Source organism: Python bivittatus, unplaced genomic scaffold (assembly GCF_059951505.1).
Source record: "Python bivittatus isolate LINGU-HERP-01145 unplaced genomic scaffold, Pbiv_v1 ctg000590_np1212, whole genome shotgun sequence".
Taxonomy (NCBI): Eukaryota; Metazoa; Chordata; class Lepidosauria; order Squamata; family Pythonidae; genus Python; species Python bivittatus.
In genome coordinates, this window is record NW_028277086.1 from 13399793 (window position 1) to 13420000 (window position 20208).

The window sequence follows — 20208 nt, forward strand, 5'->3', positions numbered from 1 at the left end:
GTTTTCTTGGGAAGAAAACCTTGTGCCTTGCAAACAGCCAGGCCAGGCACGTTGGTCAGCAGCGGGAGCAAGAAGATGGCGAAGGTCAGCTAGGGTGGTAGGGGCCGTGGAGTGCAGGGAGCCAAAAGGGCATAAATGGGAGGAAAGATAGGCGGGTGTGGGGAGCTGAAGCATGGGTATGGTCGCAAGTGCAGATGAGCTGCCAAGTGCCCGAATGTTGATGATGTGACTGCAGGGGCACTGCAATGGCTGTAACTTCAGGCATGGGTTGTAAGTCCCTTCATTCAGCACTGCTGTAACTTTGAACCGTCAATGAATGGTCGTTAAGCGAGGACTACCTGCACTAACAGATATGCAGATACCTGTACTAACAGATGTGCTTAAAAAAGGGGGGATGTTAGCAATAATAATACCCATAATTTGCTGGTGCTTAAAAAAGGGGGGATGTTAGCAATAATAATAGCCATAATTCACTGGTCTAGCACATATTTTGCATGTATGCAGAGCTGGAAGAACTCTTTCCTGAGATCTTGGAGAGCCAATGCTAATCAGCATCAATAATACTGAGCTAGATGGATCTACAGTCATCTTCTTATGTCAGTGTTTCTTAACCTTGGGAACTTGAAGATTATGAGAGTTGAAGTCCACACATCTTCAAGTTCCCAAGGTTGAGAAACACTATCTTATGTTTTCAAAGCAAGCGGGCAAGTATGTTTTCTCTATACAAGATGTTGTAAACAAACAGACAAAAAGGGGGGAGGTGATCCAGAAAATGTCTGCCCAAGTTTAACAAGCCCTTGGTAAAGACCTAGAGTGGAGACTTACTTTCCTGGAGAACACAGTGAAAGAACAAGTCTAACCTATGCAGTCATGACTGGACAGTCCCATCAAGAGTGAATCAAGATATATCTTAATGTCAAATAAGATAAACTCTCAGAACAAAGTTGTACTTTGGTTTTGATATTTGGTTAAAGAAGATAATAGATAAGGCTATTCATGATCAATGTGTTTAACTCACAGATCTGATTAGATTTCTGTGATTTTGTAAATAATTAGTATTTACAAAAAAGGAATTATTCAACTTAAAACTTGCCCTACTGGAATGAAAATCACACATTTTTGCCTCTTAGTTCAAATACAAAAGATATACCTGCTTCTGTTTCTTCTTTTTCTGTAGTTAGCTTTCCTATAGTTTCTGCAAGAGTGACAGAGCCATTGATCTGACTGGCTGAATAGATTATTGTTGCTTTACATCTTCCACAGCCATTGCCTTGTACCAAGAAATAATAATTGCAAGTTTCTCCTTTAAGTTCGACTTCTGGAACTAATGAAAAATACATCTTAATATTTACAAAAACTAAAAGTGATTTGTTCATAAACATATACCAAAAGCCTAAATTAAATCAGCATGAATTCTAGTCTTCAAGTAGCCTGGATTCCAGTTTTCAATAGTGAGTTATCTAAAGTTCAAACTATTTTTTTGAAAAAAAGTTTCTTTACAGTTAGCATCATTGTTTTCCCAATCTGATATTCTCCAAATATACTGGACAACAATTCTTATACCCATTGTAAACCAACACAGGTTAGAAGGCAGCAAGTTGAGAAGACTGATTTAGATTAATATGCTTAGAACATTATCTTTTCCACCAGTAGAGTGGGGAAATAAACAGTTCTCTCTGTTATGCTCTTTTTAACAATGTATGTTCTACTATTCCTGTGCTCAGGACAGCTAAATAGATCATAGGATATTTCAACTAATAAACCCATGAGATTTGGCATTACATGTATAAGAAAATATAGAAATAAATAAAAGTCATTATCACAGATTTTCTTTGCTAGGTAATGTTCTGACCTGAGCAATTCCTGTTCAAATATGTCCATGTAAATGCAGAGCAAAGGACAAACAAGAATGCATATGTGGGCAGAAAATGAATAATTGACTCTGGTTTGCTAAGTGAGACTGAGACCAGATTGTGATGTTTAGACACCACTATATTCACCCATCATAAAGAATATGTGCAGAAAGCCAGTGGTGCGATGGTTGAGGTACTGAGCTAGAACCAGGGAGATTCAATATTAAGTCTCTATTAGATCACAGAGTTCACTGGGTGCCTTTAGGCCATTCTCTTTCTTTCAGCCCAGCCTATTTCACTGGGTTGCTGCAATGAAGATATAATTAGACAAGGCCTCCATTGTATTCTTCTCAGGTCTCAGAGAAAAATTGAGATATAAATGCAATCACTACATAAAATCATGCTAAAATATGGGGGAATCTGTGGGATTTGAATGCTTTCCCTAATGTTCCAATTTTATAATGGCATGTGAGAAAGACCTTGGGAGACAGGGCCAAGAGATGCTGCCAAGGGAATAATCTGATAAGAGACAGCATAGCCCGCAGCTGGATAGTGGGTGGGGCAAGAGGCTCAGAAGAGACCCTCCCTAGTTTCTCAGGCTGTAAAGGAGACAGTGGGAGAACTGTACTTTCAGACTTGCAAGACTGATGTCAGCCTTACTAGGTAGACCAGACAGGAAACACAACCAGATGAGCTAATTCTACTTCATTATAAAGCTACATTATAGCCGCCCAGAGTCACCCATTGGGGGGAGATGGGCGGATAATCAATCAATCAATCAGAATCTTGCAAGATTGAAAGTACAATTCTCCCACTGTCTCCTTTACAGCCTGGAAAACTAGGGAGGGTCTCTTCTGAGCCTCTTGCCCCACCACTATCCAGCTGTGGGCTATGCTCTCTCTTATCTAACCATTCCCTAGGCAGCTTCTTTTGGCCTTGTCTCCCAAGGTCTTTCCCACATATCATTACACATTTCTTCTGGCAGATCCAGGTAGAGTTTGGAAGCTTTCATTTCTGCTTTTCATTAATCACAGAATTGGTTAATTCAGATACAGAATTGTGGTTAATCTTAACTTTAGTCTGAACCAGGAAGTTTTGCAAACCACAATGATCAGAAACCAACTAAGTTAAGATCATCACAGTTTATCAGATTTGTACAGCATGGCTAGCAGTAGGGTGATCAAAAGCAGAGACACAAGCTTTCCAACTTCTCCGCTGACCATACAGGAAGAAGGCAGAGTAGGGGAGATCAGTTGATGTCCTTCTTAATCACAGTTTTCTGTACCATCCCAACATTCTTGATCTTTCTGGCAATGTACTAAAATGGGGGTAAAATGGCATATTGTGCAAACAATACAACTTTATGGCTGGTGTGGGTCTTCCGGGCTGTGTGGCCGTGTTCTGGAAGTTTTGTTTCCTAACGTTTTGCCAGCACCTGTGACCGGCATCTTCAGAGTGCAGGAGGACAGACAGGAGCAGTTCTCTCTGTGCCCAGGATGATGTGACCCTTTTGTGGGTATTTATAGAGATCTGAGGGGGGGAGAAAGGGGGGGATTGGGGGTGGGGGTTGAGTTACTGAGTGGCTGCTTGTTTTGGTGTCAGCATCTGTGTGTAACAAAACAAAACTTCAAGAACACAGCCACACAGCCCGGAAGACCCACACCAGCCATCATATGCTGGCCGTGAAAGCCTTCGACGATACACACAGATGCTGACACCAAAACAAGCAGCCACTCAGTAACTCAACCCCCCCCACACACACCCAATCCCCCCTTTCTCCCCCCAGATCTCTATAAATACCCACAGAAGGGTCACATCACCCTGGGCACAGAGAGAACTGCTCCTGTCTGTGCTCCTGCTCTCTGAAGATGCCGGTCACAGGTGCTGGCGAAACGTTAGGAAACAAAATTTCAAGACCACGGCCACACAGCCTGGAAGACCCACACCAGCCATCGTATGCCGGCCGTGAAAGCCTTCGACGATACAATACAACTTTACTTACTGCTGACAACTTTGTGTTTTTCAGCTATATATTCCTTCCATTTTTTTGTACTTAGCTGGCTGGGTACAGGATTCAACATATGGCTTACACTGCAAGGCAATACAAATAAAGCTCCTACCTGCAGATAAAACATACACAGACCTGATTATGAGTAAATCTTCTCAGATACTGATATATAAACTGCCCCACGTATAAGCTGAATCCATCACGCTCCTCTAAAGCTAGCTGTGCACCAGATACTGTCAGCCCCACTAGGTAGGCCAGATCAGAAAACCAACTCCACAGGAAGACTAGAACTCTACTTTGTTGAGATAGGCTGTAATAACAGAATCTTGCAAGTCTGATTGGGCTCTATCTCTTCCCCCAGTAAATCAGGGCGGCTGCCTGAGCTGCTTCCAAATATTATCTCTCTGGACTTAAAAAATGTTTCAGCCCCTCTTGCTTAGGAAATGGCTCTTGCATATGTCCATAAAGATCATCCTCCTTACTCTCCACAGGTACCAGTAGTGAGGATACAAAGAATGATGTCCTCAGGAACTGTAACCAAGGAAGATGTTGACTCCAATTCTTACATTTCCTCACATCCTAATTTGTTAAGGCTACGACGGGTATCACTTCAAGCCCAGCTCAGGACCTTCAATAACCCATTTCTACTCAGACCAAATCAGAAGCTGGTTGCTTTGATTCAAGACCCAAATCAAAGTAAGATTTGTTCCTCCTAGTAACTCACATGGGAAAATTAGAAACTATTTGAAATGTACAAGCATATATTTCTCAGATATAATGTCCTGAAAAACAAACTGTTTGAAGGGAGGCTAAAGATATGGTTCGTGGAAAAGAAGTGTTTGATTATCCTTCTAAGAGACTCCAAAACTACTATTGTTAAACTAATGATTTTAATTTAAATCAATGTACTCAGTCCTCAAATTTACCCTAGAAATAAGAATTCTTTTGTGGAATACATGCAAATTAATTTTTACTAACTTTCATCCTGCTTAAATTTAATTTTAGTAAAAAGCCACAATCTACCTTTCCATGCAGAGAAGAAAGCTGATCCCAAAATAGTAGAGACTTCTTCTCAGCATCAGTTTTAGCCAAGGTCCTAGACAAAGTTAAGGAATCACACCTTCACAGCCATGAAGTGCAACAGTCAACATTTGTAAATGCTATAAAAAATTTTTTTTCCAGAACTGTTTATATATTCATAGTCCACATGGATCATATAGTCTGACAGCACCCTAATTCTTGGTGCTGTTCAGTATATATCACTAAATCCAGTCCTTCAATGGTACAGAAACTGCAAGTAATTAATGCTAGATGATGACTAACGGGTCTAATTCAATTTCACAATCCTTAATGCTTTATGCTTATTACAACTAGTGTTTCTGTGACAGCTGTTACATATTGTTTTATTTTGTGCATCATAACATATTGCTATTTTGCAAGTGTTTCTGCACTGTGTGTACATCCATGTGTATACAAATATGGGCAAACAACCCTCACTACTGGTGAGATGATTAGGCAGTCTAAGAGTATTCCTGAGTGTTGGAGAATTTAACGAACAAGAAGAAAAAATTTTCCAAGCCTTTCCAAGACCATATTGCTATTCAACTTTGCCAAAATATTTTGTGATAAATTTTTTTTTTCTGCTAGGTCCAGGAGTTTAGAAGACTGAATTTAACTGAAAGCTACAATGCTATGCACCTTAACTTGAAAATAAACCCACTGAATTCAGTGGAAGTAACTTGTGCATTTATAGAATGAATGATTGTCTCTATAAAAATTAAAGTAATGTTAGCAACAGTTGTATCATTCATTAAAGCTGTCATTTATGACAGTGCCTATCTATGAGAGTATTTACTTTACTTGCCCTAAAGATTTCCTGTATCTGAAATTCCCTAGTCCAGGGACTTAAAACTCCTAAATCAAACCAAATGACATCTGCCACAAAAGGATACAGCTCAAACTGAAGGTTTGACACTAAACATGCTGGCAAGTGAGACAACAGCACCATCTGTACAAATTTTAAAGCAGGACCATAATAATGGAACACCTGAAAAAAAGTATTAAAAGGTAATTTTGATATTATTTTATGTATTCCAGCACACACTACCGGAACTTGTGCTGGCTGAAAAAATAGGAATGTCTGCAGATAGGAGCTTTCCACTCTTCCTTTCCCCTTGCACGCCTCCCAAAATTTTAAACTCGGAAGATTCAACAGAGGTGATCTGCCACAATGAAGAAAAACTGGTAATGATGATAAAATATACAATGTAGATTAGGTTTAATTGGGCAAAATAAAGTTCGTTCCTTGTTCCTCATAACAACCAAATTCTAAGAATAAGTAGCAACACTGACCTGAGATATTTCTTCAACAGTTTTGTCTTTTCTAAAGTTTTATCTTTGTTAGTCTCCTCCTTGATTCTCTTAGATTCTACATTTTTAGGGCAATGACCCTAGCTATTTTCTCTGCATAACCCTGTAAGAGACTGTGTATGTTTATGGTGACATTAAGTATATATAAATCCCAGATGAAAACTAAGCGTTAAGTTTAGGATGAAGTTTACCTTCCTACCATACCCGTGTTAGGCTGGATATCAAGGGTGAGGCTTCAGGGAGAGAGAGCCCTGCCACTGGCCCCACCAGCTCCCAGAAATAGGCTAGACGTAATGGCACAGAAGGCAACCTGTTGTTCCCAGCCATGTTCTGCGCAAGGAGAAAAAAAATGCTTCCTTTTCCTCAGCAGACAGAAACAGAAGAGACAGCTTGCCTTTGGAGCTCATCTGATCCCCTGCAAGCCAGAAATTCCACATTCCTGATAATAAAATTCTGAGCAACTTCCATTCGTTTAAAAGCTCATACACTCGTGTCAAACAGCCTATTTGTTATGTGTTCAAATGCAGTTTCCTTAAACTGAAATCTGAGATGTGTTTTGCCCTGAGCATCCTAGTAAAAAAAGAACTGCAGATTATCCCATCTATACCGAGACAGATGTTTCCACAAGTTCTAGGTGTACATGTACGTCCCCCCATATTCTAAAAGACTTGAGAAATGCAAGAAAGAATTGCTGTTTTAGTCTGAGTTGGAATTCTCTTCCTTTTCCTTGAGTTGCTCCCGGAGAACAAAGAAACTGGATTTCTAAAGCAGGGTGATGACACCGTGAAACAGATTTTTAATTTCTAAAATCCTGTGCCTCTACACGCATGCATTTTACTCTTACTTGGCCATAAAAAAGCTAGATTTTTTTTTAAAAAAATTCTGGGTGAATATTGTTTTCAAGTTTTTAAAAAGTAATATTCTATTTTATAGCATAATCAGGCCTAGATTTATCTGCTTTCTAAAAAGCTAAGAATTGCAATTCAGATAGATCAAACACATGCATTACCTCTGAACAATGAATACTGGTATTCTTTGACTGTTTATTTTCATCAGCAGCAAAGAAAGTATTTAAACAGAAGGGGCTGAGCGATCTTCCAGATGCAGTGCCTTTTATACAAAAGTCTGGAAATGTAATTTCAGATCCAAACTGGCGAGGAAAAAAGCAAAGAATAACTATAAAACTCTTAAGTGTTACCTTTCCACCCATTTTTAAGAAGTCTAAGCTATTGCATAAAATGAGGAATTAAAATGTAGCCAATGGAATTTAAAAACACAGTACTTATGCATCCAAGAAAAACTATTTAAAATATTACCTACATTATTAAAGTTAGCACAATCATTTTCTGGTGCAAGTTCTCAAGTACGCTGACCCCAACAATGTCTTCTTCTCCCAAACGGCTGGAAATTAGATAGCTAGAAACCTGCCTTCTAATCCTATTTCCTTCCTCTTTTATGCACAATATTCTAATCTGAGCCCACCACTCAGATCTTTTGCTGTGTGAATGTGAAAAGAAACTCTTCCTTTCACTCTTTCTTCCCTGCCTTTCATCCATGTTAGAATCTCTGGATTAACTTTTTCAGATCTGCAAACTGTGCTGCCCAGACAAAAACAACAAACTATGGATAGAACAAGTAACTCTGTTTAGAATTATTCCATGCGTGAAAGGGGTTCTTATCCAATGGAGTCATTTATTAAGCCTCTTCGGTCTTAATGACCTTTTTACTGGAAGAAAGTGATCTTTAACTTCAATCTCTAGAGTTTTTAAGTGTTGCAACTGATGGCAGGAGTGAGGAGAAGAAGAAAAAAAAGAGTATGTCCCATGACTGAAGCTCATTTGATGGCATGCTCCTGGCAAAGGTTCCTTTAGGCAGAATCCAAGCCTATGCTTACAGCAACATAAAGTTCTCTTTATTTATCTCTTTATGGGGATAAATATTTCCATATATAGATCTAGTGTACACTTTTCAGCAATTTAATATGCCACCATTCCTCCAAGAAAGTTTCAAACCAATACCTTTTGTTCCCATATTTGGATCTTTCCTCTCCACAATTCGCTTGAATCAATACTGTCTTTTAAGTTTTCAGGAGCTAAGATATCAGCAGAAAGATATTCTGCAAATTTTTGCCAAGTACTGTAAGAAGAAAACGTGTGTAAGTTGTGTGGCTTTCACTAAAATCTTTATAACTTTCAAGCTTAATGCTTCATATAATTTTTAGGACACTTAAGTATGATTCTACAGTATTACAGATATCAGCTATGGAATGTCATTTATCTGTTGCAAAGGATTTAGATCTTACTCAAAAAGTTATTTATCAGTGTTACCCTGTTAGATTTGTATCCCGCTTTCCTCCAGAAGTTCAGGGCAGTATGCAACTCCCTCCTCTGTGCAAGGTAAACCGGGCTGGGAGATAGAAACTAGCCCAAAGTCATCCAGTGAATTTCAACAGCTTAGCACCTCTTGAACCTGAGTCTTCACAATTCTAATCTAATACCTTAACCACCAACCACACTGGCGCCACCATGATTGTGAAAACAGCTTACGTCTTCCAGTTTTTCCAAAATAAAGGTCATGACACAGCTTTTTCAGACACAAAAGGACGTCACCCGTATTTAGCAAACTGTGCTTAATGAAAGGCTTTTAGAAAGCATAATGCTACTTAAATTTAGGATAAAGCAGTGGTGGGCAATTTAAAGCAGCCAAAGTTATGTTGGATAAGTCTCAGGAATAACACAAAAAAATCTGCGTCCACAAGCTTTCATTCCAATGCCTATAACCTGAAGCATTGGAATGTATATGTCTTTTTTTTAGAACGAAAGTTAATCTTAGATCTTTGAATTTTCACTTAAATTAGCATAAGCATCTAGCTCAAGATTCCCTAACTGCTATGACAGCTAAATGGGTCAAGAAGACACCCCTGCCTACTCAGCCCACTGTGACATTAAAACATGTATTTCATATCACTGACAACCTACTTGCATTTAATGTATACAGTTCAAATATAAATCTAGGCTGAGAACAGACATTTAAACACTCTAAATAAATGGTTCTTCCCTTGAGCCAAGTTGTTAATACTTTGGACATAGGTCAATTTTGGTTTTCTTGCATTTTGTTTTCAAAAGTGCCTGCCAAAAATAGTAAGGGATTCATACTGGGGCTCCAGAAATGCATGTGGATTCCAAAGTTTTGGGTTTCCACACATACAACCTAAGGTATGGAGCCAGTATGTAGATGGCACCTTTGATATAATAAAAAAGGAACAACTAGAGAAGACACATGAAACCATCAACATCTTCAAAGGAATAAAATTCACCAGAGAGGAAGAAAACAACAACACACTACCCTTCCTGGATATCCTCATCAGCAGAAGAAACAACAGGAAATTAGAAACCCAAGTCTATCGGAAGACAACCCACACTAATCAAGTACTCCATTACCAAAGTAACAACCCAACCTCCCACAAGAGGAGCTGTGTAAGAACATTATTCAAATGAGCACAAATGGACTGCAGCAACCCAGAACAGCAGAAAAAGGAAACAGACCACCTATACAACATCTTCCAACAAAACGGATATCCACGCAACCTTATCAAAAAGTGCCTACTACAACACAACCAACACAAGCTATGAAAAGGATCACACTGCCATACATCAGAAATGTCTCAGAAACTACCAACAGACTATTACAACCACATGGCATCTCTGCAGCACACAAACCAACTAAAGCCCTCCAAAACATCTTAAGCAAACCAAAAGACCCAGTAGCCCAAGAAGAAAAAACAGGAGTCATCTACAACATACAGTGTAAGGACTATAAAAACCACTATGTAGGACAGACAGGCAGAAGGCTTGCAGAGCGCATGCATGAACACCGACTAGCAGCCAGAAGACATGATGAAAACTCCTTAATCTCACAACACATGGACAAACCTAACCATAGTTTCAACTGGGAAATTGTCAGCATCTGAGACCAAGCTAAATCCAAAAATGCGATAGAATTCTTGGAAGCTTGGTATTCAGACAAGGCAGCCATCAACATGCACATAGAGATAAACAACATCTACACACTATTCAAAAGAGACAATAGAAAGGAAAACAAAAGACCAGAACATCTCCTCACCAGCATAAGCAGAGATTAACACCAAGATTATCACCAGACATACAATCAAGCAGTAAACAATACCCTAATCAGGGAACTACCAGAGGCAAAAAATAAAACAAAACAAAACCCCCACCCCCACCAACACTGGCAGGGCATGCCACAGTATATAAACAGAGAGCAAACCCCATCCCATTCTAGCACTGAAGATGTTACCTAGCCGGGTAATGAAACATTTGCAAGAAAACAACTAAGCTCGGAAAACCCCAAGGACACCAAAGTTTTGGATGCAACACTAAGAATGATTTTTGCCAAACTGTATTTTTTTCAGGTTACAAGTGCCAATCATGGAATGCACAGAGAGTAATCACATTAATGGCATTTAGTTAATTTGACTGTAATGAAATTAAAACTGAAATTTTGTTTTTATCCTCATATTATGTATTTCTTTGTCTCTTCTTTGTAGCCTTTAGCATCTCACTTGAAGCTGAAATACTATCCCGAAATGATCCTCTGTCAATTATCTTATTTGAAGAATTTAAATGACACTACTCACATTTTGCTTTTGTTTGCTACAATAGTGATTTTTGCTGCATGCCATTCTCTTAGGTGTTTTAGAGCACCAATGACAGGTAAGCAGTCTTTTAACTGAGGGGCATCTGTTTCTGAAGACTGCAGTAGAACATCGACTATTGCTTTTCCTGCAGAAGTAATTATCACAGAAGTTAAACAAGACAGACATTTCAGTATTTGCCTTTTGTAGGGGCAGGAAATTGAACACTGGACTCCTCTTTTATTCAGCAGCAGATTCAACCATGCAGGTATTTTCTTCAGTGGAAACTACTGGAAAGGAGGGACAACATATCAGGCTGACAGGACCTGGTAAGACCCACTTAATTCATGGCTTAAAATATAGGAAAACTGTTGCGATAAGCCCAGAGGGATTTTCATATGACCTGTCTCAGGACTGATGAGGACAGAGGAAGGAAAAAGGAGGAACAATTCAGTCTTTCAGATCTTTGTTAGCACACTCAAAAGTGACAATTATCCTTGCAGAGCCCAGTCTGGGATGGATTTAGAAAGATAGGCCATCTATGGAACCGAAGAATTGGTTCTCCGTTATCTGGTCAAGTCCCCTGCTGACTTCCACCAAAACAAGTACTTAACAAAAAGTACTTAACAACAAGACAAAATGGAATAATAAACGAATACCTTCCACCAAATAATTTAAGTATAAGATTTATCAAAATTGACTGAAACCTTGGCAGCGTCTCCCAAACACCCACTTGCAGACTCTCAAGAAAATGATTATGGCTGTTAAAGTTACTCTGAATCTTCCCTGTCATCTCTGCCTTTATAACATCAATAACATAACTGCTTTATAGTTGACAGCTAACACTTAACATGCACATGGATATACATCTAGCTAATCTCAAACTCTACCTCACATATTGTACCTCTACATTGTATTCATTTTCACTCATTCTTGCCTTTTTCCATCCCTTTCTTGGGTTTTGTTTTTCCATTTTTGGTAATACATATTTATTAAATCTAAATGCTGCCTGACTCACAGTGACTCCTGGCGGCTCACAAGTAAAAACATTTAAATATATATATATAATAAGAAACAAAAATAAAGAATAAAAGATGGCAAAGATGACAAGAACCAGACAGGAATAAAAAAGAAGGAAAGAAAGAAACCCACACAATCCAAGGGCATTTCACTCCTTGCCAAAGGCCTGGGTGAAGAGTCAGGTCTTCACGGCTCTACTAAACAGCAGCAGAGTGGGGGCCATCCGGACCTCGGGGGGAACCTCATTCCAAAGGTCAGCCACTGCTACAAAGAAGGCACACTTCCAGGATCCCAATAGATGGCACCATTTAACTGAAGGAACCTGGAGCGTGACAACCCTACCAGATTGAATTGGCTGGGCGGATGCTAGGGTGATAGGTGCTCCCTCAAGCAACCAGGCCTTATGCCATGCAGGGCTTTATAGGTAACAACAAGCACCTTGAATCATACCCAGGAGCAAACTTGCAGTCAGTGCAGCTTGCAAAGCGGAGGTGCTACATGGGTATACCAAGGCATGCCCATCACTGCCCATTCTGGATCAGATGCTTCTGGGTGGTCTTCAAGGGCAGCTCCATATTCAACAATACATATACCCAGAGCCAATTTGGTGTAGTGGCTAAGGTGCTGGACTAGAAACCAGGAGACTGAGTTCTAGTCCTCCCTCAGGCACAGAAGCTGGCTGGGCAACTCTGGGCCAGTCCCTCTCTTTCAGCCCAATCCACCTCACAGGGTTGTTGTTGTGGGGGACACAGAAGTGGGAGCATTAGGTATATACATACACTGTCTTGAACTGAGCAAAAACAAAGCCAGGACAAAAATCAAATAAATAAACAAAATCCTTTCCTCTACTGTTAATTTAATTGCATCACTGCCTTTGGTACGGAATATGTTTTATTCCTTTACATTACCAAACTTGCATGCTATTAAATAACTTCTTCTAGAAAGGCCATCCTTCCAGATTTTCGCTATATAATTTAGAATTGCCTGTAAGGTATCCTTGTGTGCCAAGCTATTTACCAGAACATATTATATGCAGAAGTCAGACTAACTGCCTCAAAGGCCATTGAAAAGCAAAATGATTTTGTCACAAAAATACTTTGTTTCCAAAATGGTCATATTACCAGGAGCAGGAAGTTTATCTGCTAAAAGATGTATGCTCTCTGCAGCTTCTTCATAAAGACTGAAATATAAGAATGAAAAATAGGAAAAAAAATTACTCTCATTCAAGAATAAAATGCTTTAAAATGTTTAGTGCTTTACACAATTCAAGTATCAAAATTGTGAAGCATTATATTTGCATATAGAAAAAAGAAAAAAATGAATTACTTCAAATGAAATACCTGCCATCAAAGTTTTGACTAGCGAATTTATCAGCATCAAGAATTTCCTGCTAAATCAGCTATTCTCCTTCTACCTCTTCTTTCTTAGGAAGTAGCAGAATACTTACTTTCCCCCATGCATTCAAAGGTCCATCTTGACCTGACCCAAGCCAAGCCAAGCCAATGGCTGACCTTATGAAAATAATGTGATTTCTCCCTCAAAAAAGGGACCATAAAGCAGGTCCTGCACATGACCAAGCATCACGCAGATAAGCATCCAACCTCTAGGTCTGATCCAGCATTTTTTCTCTTTCATCCTCTACATCACAGCCTCGGTCACAAGCTGAACTATTACCACTTTGCAAATAAGAATTTAACCCGAGTCCATTGGAGTCGGGCGGCCAATAAATTTAAATAAATAATAATAACCAGAAATACTGTATTTTTCATCAGAAGCAAGCCCCAGTCTGTTCAGTAGCAGCTTACTCCAGGTTTACAATAGTTTGATTACAATAGCATATAAAAAAGCAAGTAGTATGTTTCAGAGACTAACTAGCTCCATCTTGTGTTAGCATTAAAAGTTCACTTATAGTAAAGGTTTTTATAAGACTGCGGACACAATGCATATTCAAAACGAATACTGTGAGCATCCATGCCATAGCCCCACACTGTCATATCTAACATGATTTAAATATCTTTCATGCTTGTGAATGATCAATGATTACATAGTATACTTTCTTGATTCATTCAGTTTTCTTCTGGTTAATAAAATAATTTGTAATAAGGTTATATACTTTCCAGAAAAAAAAAATACTGCATTTCTCTGGCTTTCTTTCTCTCTCTTTTTTTTGCAGCGGGGGGGGAGACAACAGTTAAAACGATTCTGGTTAGAAATATTAATCACCATTCAATAGAAGACAATATATGATTCCTTATAACTACATGGTGAGGCCATTCATTAGTTTATGATTGTTACATGCTAGTATTTTATCAATACTATCAGACCTAGAGAACATTACTATTAGGCAGCATACATATGTGATAAAATAAATAAATGTGGCTCCCATTTTCTGACAATGTAAGTAGGTTGTTCCATTAGAATTAGCCTCACTTCACCATCTTATAAGGTATTTTTAAACAGCTTATGTAAGTTGTGATTTTCATGAGAGCCCACCTGACTGAAAGACAATTTATAATTTGACACATACAAATATCTCTATTTGAATGATCTGCTGATTCATTCTGAATGCCCAGCAACTGTATCGTGAGTAATGTTCTCAGATGGTAAATGGATAAAGCCCAGCATTCTGAAACACTTTTACAACCATTCTTCAAGCTAATGAGACAAAGAGTACATCTTATCCAGATCAACATACCTTTTCTCCTGACACCTCAGCATCAGTTAATTTTCTGTTCCCCCCTCCCCCGCACAGCATTCAGGCAAGCTGCCATGTCCACTTTGTCCTTTCCTGGTAAATATCCCAATCCCATTTCTGTAGTGGGCAAAATGATTGCGTTTCATGGCAGGTATAGGTTCCTGGGAAGCAGCAAATGCACAACAGAAATCTTATCACTATGCACTATGAACCCAGCTGATAAGAGATGAGCAATACACTGAAGTGAATGACAGCATTTGTGTCAACTTCCACAGTTCTAATTCAGCCCCTTTTCTATGTTCAGAAACTATATTCTCAGATATATTTTCCAACATATTAATAGACCCAGTGGATCAACTTACTCAATGAGTGATACAGATTCCCAACTATTATCTTCTTCCTCAACATTCTGATCATCAAGGTATTCTTCAATCTTTCTTCGAATAGAGCTTTTGCTTTGATCTGTCTCTTCATCAAAATTGATGTCCTCCCAGTCAGTACTACAAAACTATTCAATTACAAGAAAATTCTGTAAGGGTTGACCAAGTCAGACTAATGTTTTGGATAATTCTGCGTCTCCAGTGACTCACCTGGGAAAATCCACATATTGACTGAATTGCAAAATACCATTCTTTCACATATGGAATCCCAGTAAGAGAACATGCTAAAAGGAGAAGTAATATACATGTTACAATGCATTTTAGAAAGTTAAATAGAGGCTTCGTTTTCTTCATGAAAACACGCTTCATGAAGTACAGTGATTTCAGTAGCTCTTAAGAACTAAAATAGCATACAAGAAATAAAAGCCGTTCTTTCTCTAAAAACTTAAAATCAGTATAGTGATAGCAAAGTCAAAGTGCAATTTCAAGTAAGTTCAGTAATTAACTGTGCTTTCTTTCCTCTCCATCACACATGAAAAAGTTAGCTGGTTGTTTTTCTTTTGGTGTTTGATTTTCTGACTTTGTATTGTATGCTGCACCTACAATTGCCTGCATTGTGGTAAGAGAGCTAGTGATTTAATGGTTAAGGTGTTGGACCATGACCAGAGATATTCAGGTTCAATCCACCCTAGCAACAGAAACTCACTGGGTGACTTTGAGTCAGTCACACTCTCTCAGTTCAACTTATTTCACATAGTTGCTGTTGTGGTGGGGGAGATAAAATGGGAAGAGAGAATACTACGCACACCACCTTGCATTCCTGAACACAAGATAGGATAACCAACTGACATTTCATAAATTGCAGAGCCAAAATGTTCCTGAAAACCCTGTATCTGAAACAGAGTCTTGAAAATGTCGAAAACTAGTAAGATTACTCTGCCTTTCACAGCAAACAATGAGATATTTCTAGCAAGTTCACAAGCACCAAAGTTTGCAGATATTCAGTCTCTCTATGTCCTCAACAGTTTGAGTTCACCCACTATGCTAGGCAAAATGTAATTTGCTTTAAAAGGGCTTCACTTACCTGGGAAATTTTCAAATGTTGCATTTAGAGAGGGATTGCAATTTATTTCTAGCAAGTTAAAAATATTTTCAGCTGTCAAACCTGAAAAACACATAATTGAGTTTATTGAAAAATCATGGAAACAAGGCTATGTAGTCTAATCTTAAATCTACAGCACCATGCATTCCAGTGTTTTTTATAGCCTCAATCTTAATATGACTCATTATAAAATTAATTTTCTTCTTTGGAGCATGCTGCAGGTTTGTACATATGCCCGGTCAACTCATCCTATTTGCTTTCATGGTAATAATGTTAAAGCTATTTAGGACTGTTCTAATCACTCAAATATGAACCCTAGCTTGGAAAGAGGATTTAGATATAGGCTCTGTCCTCACAACATACATAACCCAGTCAAATCTCTTCATCAATAGCTCTGGCAGTACACAATCTCACACTACCTGGTTCAAGAGTCACCAGTTTTGAGTTTCTAGAGTTCTGCCCATTTTTTCTAGGAATATACTGTAATGGCAAGGCTATAAGTCCTCAGGAGCCCCTTTCCCACCAGCAAGGCATATGTGTAATTTGTTAACATCTTTATAAATCATACCCATGTACTTACTTCCGTACTAACATATTACATCCATTGTAAAACATACCCACAAAGTAGAAATAAAAGAATGAAAAAGGCTAACTATAAAAATAGACATTCTAATATTTTCTTCCTGCACTGCAGGGGATAGTCTTACACCCTCCAGGGTGCATGCACCCCACTGTGGAGACCACTGCCTTGGAGAACTAAGTATGCAAAATGGGACAATTGGCAGGACTCAGATCTTCCTACAACATGACTGATGGGACTACATTAGTTTAACTTAAGTCTGCTTTGGGTTAAAAGAAAGATTAGCTGACTCAGTCAATAAATGCTTTTTTAGTGTTTCCTTAAAACAACCCCCCCCCCCCCCGTGACTCAGTTTACTGTGATGTGGGAACAGGGCTACTGGTTTAAACAAGAAAAAAAGCCAGGTAGGAAAAAACCGATCTCCTAACTATCAAATAGTCGATCCTCTCAGCATTTTAGGATCGCGGGGAGTGGGGGGGGCGGTATTTCAAGTTCTGTAGGCAGCACAGAAGCATTATTCCAGTCACCCCTCCATAGTCATCCACTAGTAACTGCAATACAGATGAACAGAAGGGTTTGATTTTCTCTGCTCTCAGTGTAAGATTATAGACTTATTTTTTTTCCAGTTTTATAGATGGAGAGGGGATAACTGGCATTCTAGTAACTGCAATCCAAGACATCTAGGAAGGCGCCCTGCTGAGAAGGCTGAGGTAAACAGACGCAGGTTCCTAGGAATCGAACAGGGAAGGGCCAGAGGCCGCCCTGCAAACCCCTCAGGTCCGGCTAGTTGGCAGCACTAACCGACCTTCTCCAAAAACTAAGCGGTTCTTGGATGGGAGACCACCAGGAGATCCCAGGCTAGGCAGGCGGAGCGAATCCCCAACGGGGCCAGCGGCAGCAACGCGCTTCCGAAAAAAGCCACGGACGTGTCCCTGAAGCCAGTAAGAGTGAAAGAGGGAGCCACCCGCCCTAAGCGCGAAAGCTTTTCCCTGAAACGGCACCTGAAAGGCCTCCAGGACCCGTCTCGCCGCGCCGGACCCGCCAGCTCAGAAAGAGGAGATACCGGTCCATCGCCGCCGCCGCGGCGCTTGAAACTCCCGCGCCGCCCCTCGCGAGGCTTCCCGCCTCGGCTGCCCTTCCGCTTCCGCTAAAGGCGCCGCGACCGCCGCTCATCTCTATGGTCGCGGGCGCCCACCGCTTCCGCTCGCGCGGCGGAAAACATGGCGAGCTTCACCAAGGCTGCGCAGGTAAGGGCGCCTTCCTCCGGCCGGGCAGGCTCCCGAGGAAGCCCGCCTCGGAAGGGGTGGAAGGAGGCGCCATAGGGATTGAAAAGGCCGGGAGGGTAGGCTGGCCGGCCTGGCAGGCTTCCTCCGCGCCGAGATACTCCGCCTAGAATCGTCTTGGAGGCGTTGGGCCTGTCGCTTAAGGGGTGTAAGTAAAGGTCTGGTAAAGAGTAACGGGTGGCCGGGTGGTTTCTAAAGACACGTGAGAGTCTGGAGTTAATAGAAGGAGCTTCTGGGCGGCTTAAAGCAGTGTTTCCCAACCTCAGCCGCTCTAAGAGGTTTGGAAACACCGGTTTAAAGCAGTGAAACCCGGCAGCTGGACTTTGACTATGTAGCTGGAATAAATGACTCATCACTTTGGGAGCAACAAATAAATTTAAATAAGTAGTAATAATAAAGACTAACTAATGGACGAGTCATATGGACTGAATTTAGGAAAACTTGGGTTGTGTGAGGATTTTGGTAATCCTTTGGGGGCTGTTAGACCTCCACTGTTCTTGTTGGGAGTCAGACAGCATTTAAATTATTATTACAGCAGTATTACTTAAGGGCCACTAATTTCAGGTGTACTTACTACCTACTAAGGAAGGGTATAGGATTGCACCCTGGTAGCCCAATCCTTCACAAATTTGGGTTGTAGGCTAAACTGGGAAGCCGAGAAAACAGCTTCCAGGAGTAGAGCTTTACTCTTTTAATTGACAAAGCATCATTCGTACTATCTTGTCAAGTGAGACAAAAGATGCTTTATTGTGCTAGCAAACTTTGTTTAATTACACATGTATTATTTCTTTAAGCAATGGGCCACATTTGCTCGATCCTGGTACCTTTTAGATGGATGGATGCAGCCACCCGGAAAGCTTGCGGCCGTTGCAAGTATCCGACTGGAGGGAAAGCATAAGCCAATATACCATGCACTGAGTAAGTTTTGCTCTGCACTGAAACAAGTTTATTACATCAGTATTGATTTATTTTCATGTTCTAAATTTGGGGCGGGGGGTGAAGATAAACAAAGTTGGAACTAGATCTACTAAGTATCTGGGGACTTGCAGCAATTTTTTACTCAACTGCAACAACAAAGTGAGTTCTTCAGATATTGTTTTACACCATGGTTTAAACTTTAACAACAAAATGAGTAGGTGGTTTGTTGAATATATAACAATGGTTATTAGCAATGGAATCTGAAAAGATTTCTGACACCAGAATTATTTTGTTTTTATTTTAAAAATAATAATTTGGAGATTTCAATATTCATTTGAGATTTCATGCAAGATCACACAGAGTATCTGGGGTGAAATAATATGTGCACAATCCCATTAAGGTGGACTCCAGATTTAATTGGATTTTGGCATCAACTAATGATCTACCTGGTCACTTAGGCTCTTGAAATGTTCCCAAGGACATCTAATGAGCTTTTTCAGTAGTATTTTACTATTGTTTTGTTTAACTTTGTATTTGAATGATTTTAACTTTGTGTGGTTTTATTGGTTCTACTGTATTCAAGTTTGGGATTACTTTTAATGGAAAGCCTGCTGAACATTAGCATACATAAATATTCTGTAGGAAACTAAACATGATTTGCAGGTACCGGTGTTGGTGAACTGAAACCTTTCTTTCATATCTTCAGATTTTTTTAGATCAAAATTCAACCCCATATATGTGTCTCAAAGGTTGTATAGTTTTGGACAATACATTGCACATCCTACTGCAGATAGCAGTGGCTTTATTTGCTAGCTATTTGATTTACTTGCAAATGAATTTTATTATAATGAATGCTTCCATGTTTAGGATTTGAATCATTCTCTGTTGGGGCCACTTAATATTGTCACTCTATACCCTAGCAACTGTAAGATGTGTGGACTTCAACTCCCAGAATTCATGGCTTGCTGGAGAATTCTGGGAGTTGAAGTCCACACATCTTAAAGTTGCCAAGGTTGAGAAACACTGCTCTATACAATCAGATTTTTTGATCAGAGGTAATCTTATTAACTGAGAAATATTTTTAAAAAATAATTAGGTGACCTTGGAGATCATGTCGTCATAATTAACACAAGGCATATTGCTTTTTCTGGCAACAAATGGGAGCAGAAGGTGTACTCATCACATACTGGGTAAGCTTTCCATAATCCTAAATATATAAACTGAATGTTTCCAAAGCATAACAGTATTGTAAATTACCTTTGACATTGCTTTTATAGTTTGGAGTCTTTTAAGTAAAAAAAAAGTTGTTTGAAAGGTATAAAATACATATGCATGATGTGGAGAA

General features: G+C 39.6%; 2 protein-coding genes across 6 annotated transcripts in view; one reads left to right on the forward strand and one right to left on the reverse strand.

Annotated features, from left to right (window-relative positions):
- MTBP (MDM2 binding protein) overlaps window positions 1-17851 on the reverse strand; it is a 32210-nt gene extending 14359 nt beyond the window's left edge. The window contains exons 1-12 of one of the 2 annotated variants that reach the window (XM_007440844.3): window positions 17664-17851; window positions 16065-16145; window positions 15191-15264; window positions 14963-15108; window positions 13027-13085; window positions 10889-11033; window positions 8250-8367; window positions 7241-7381; window positions 5814-5908; window positions 4885-4957; window positions 3856-3973; window positions 1151-1324 (exon numbers count right to left, since the gene is read on the reverse strand). In XM_007440844.3, coding sequence (XP_007440906.2) covers window positions 1151-1324; window positions 3856-3973; window positions 4885-4957; window positions 5814-5908; window positions 7241-7381; window positions 8250-8367; window positions 10889-11033; window positions 13027-13085; window positions 14963-15108; window positions 15191-15264; window positions 16065-16145; window positions 17664-17835 — 1396 coding nt within the window. In that variant the 5' untranslated portion in view covers window positions 17836-17851. Of the gene's footprint in view, window positions 1-1150; window positions 1325-3855; window positions 3974-4884; window positions 4958-5813; window positions 5909-7240; window positions 7382-8249; window positions 8368-10888; window positions 11034-13026; window positions 13086-14600; window positions 14651-14962; window positions 15109-15190; window positions 15265-16064; window positions 16146-17663 lie in introns of those variants that run through there. The other variant, XM_088149008.1, reaches the window with a different exon arrangement.
- MRPL13 (mitochondrial ribosomal protein L13) overlaps window positions 17821-20208 on the forward strand; it is a 36342-nt gene continuing 33954 nt past the window's right edge. For 3 of the 4 annotated variants that reach the window (XM_088149014.1, XM_088149016.1, XM_007440843.3), the window contains exons 1-3: window positions 17821-17909; window positions 18740-18863; window positions 19960-20053. In XM_088149014.1, the coding sequence (XP_088005140.1) occupies window positions 17883-17909; window positions 18740-18863; window positions 19960-20053 (245 nt within the window). In that variant the 5' untranslated portion in view covers window positions 17821-17882. Of the gene's footprint in view, window positions 17910-17938; window positions 18094-18739; window positions 18864-19959; window positions 20054-20208 lie in introns of those variants that run through there. The other variant, XM_088149015.1, reaches the window with a different exon arrangement.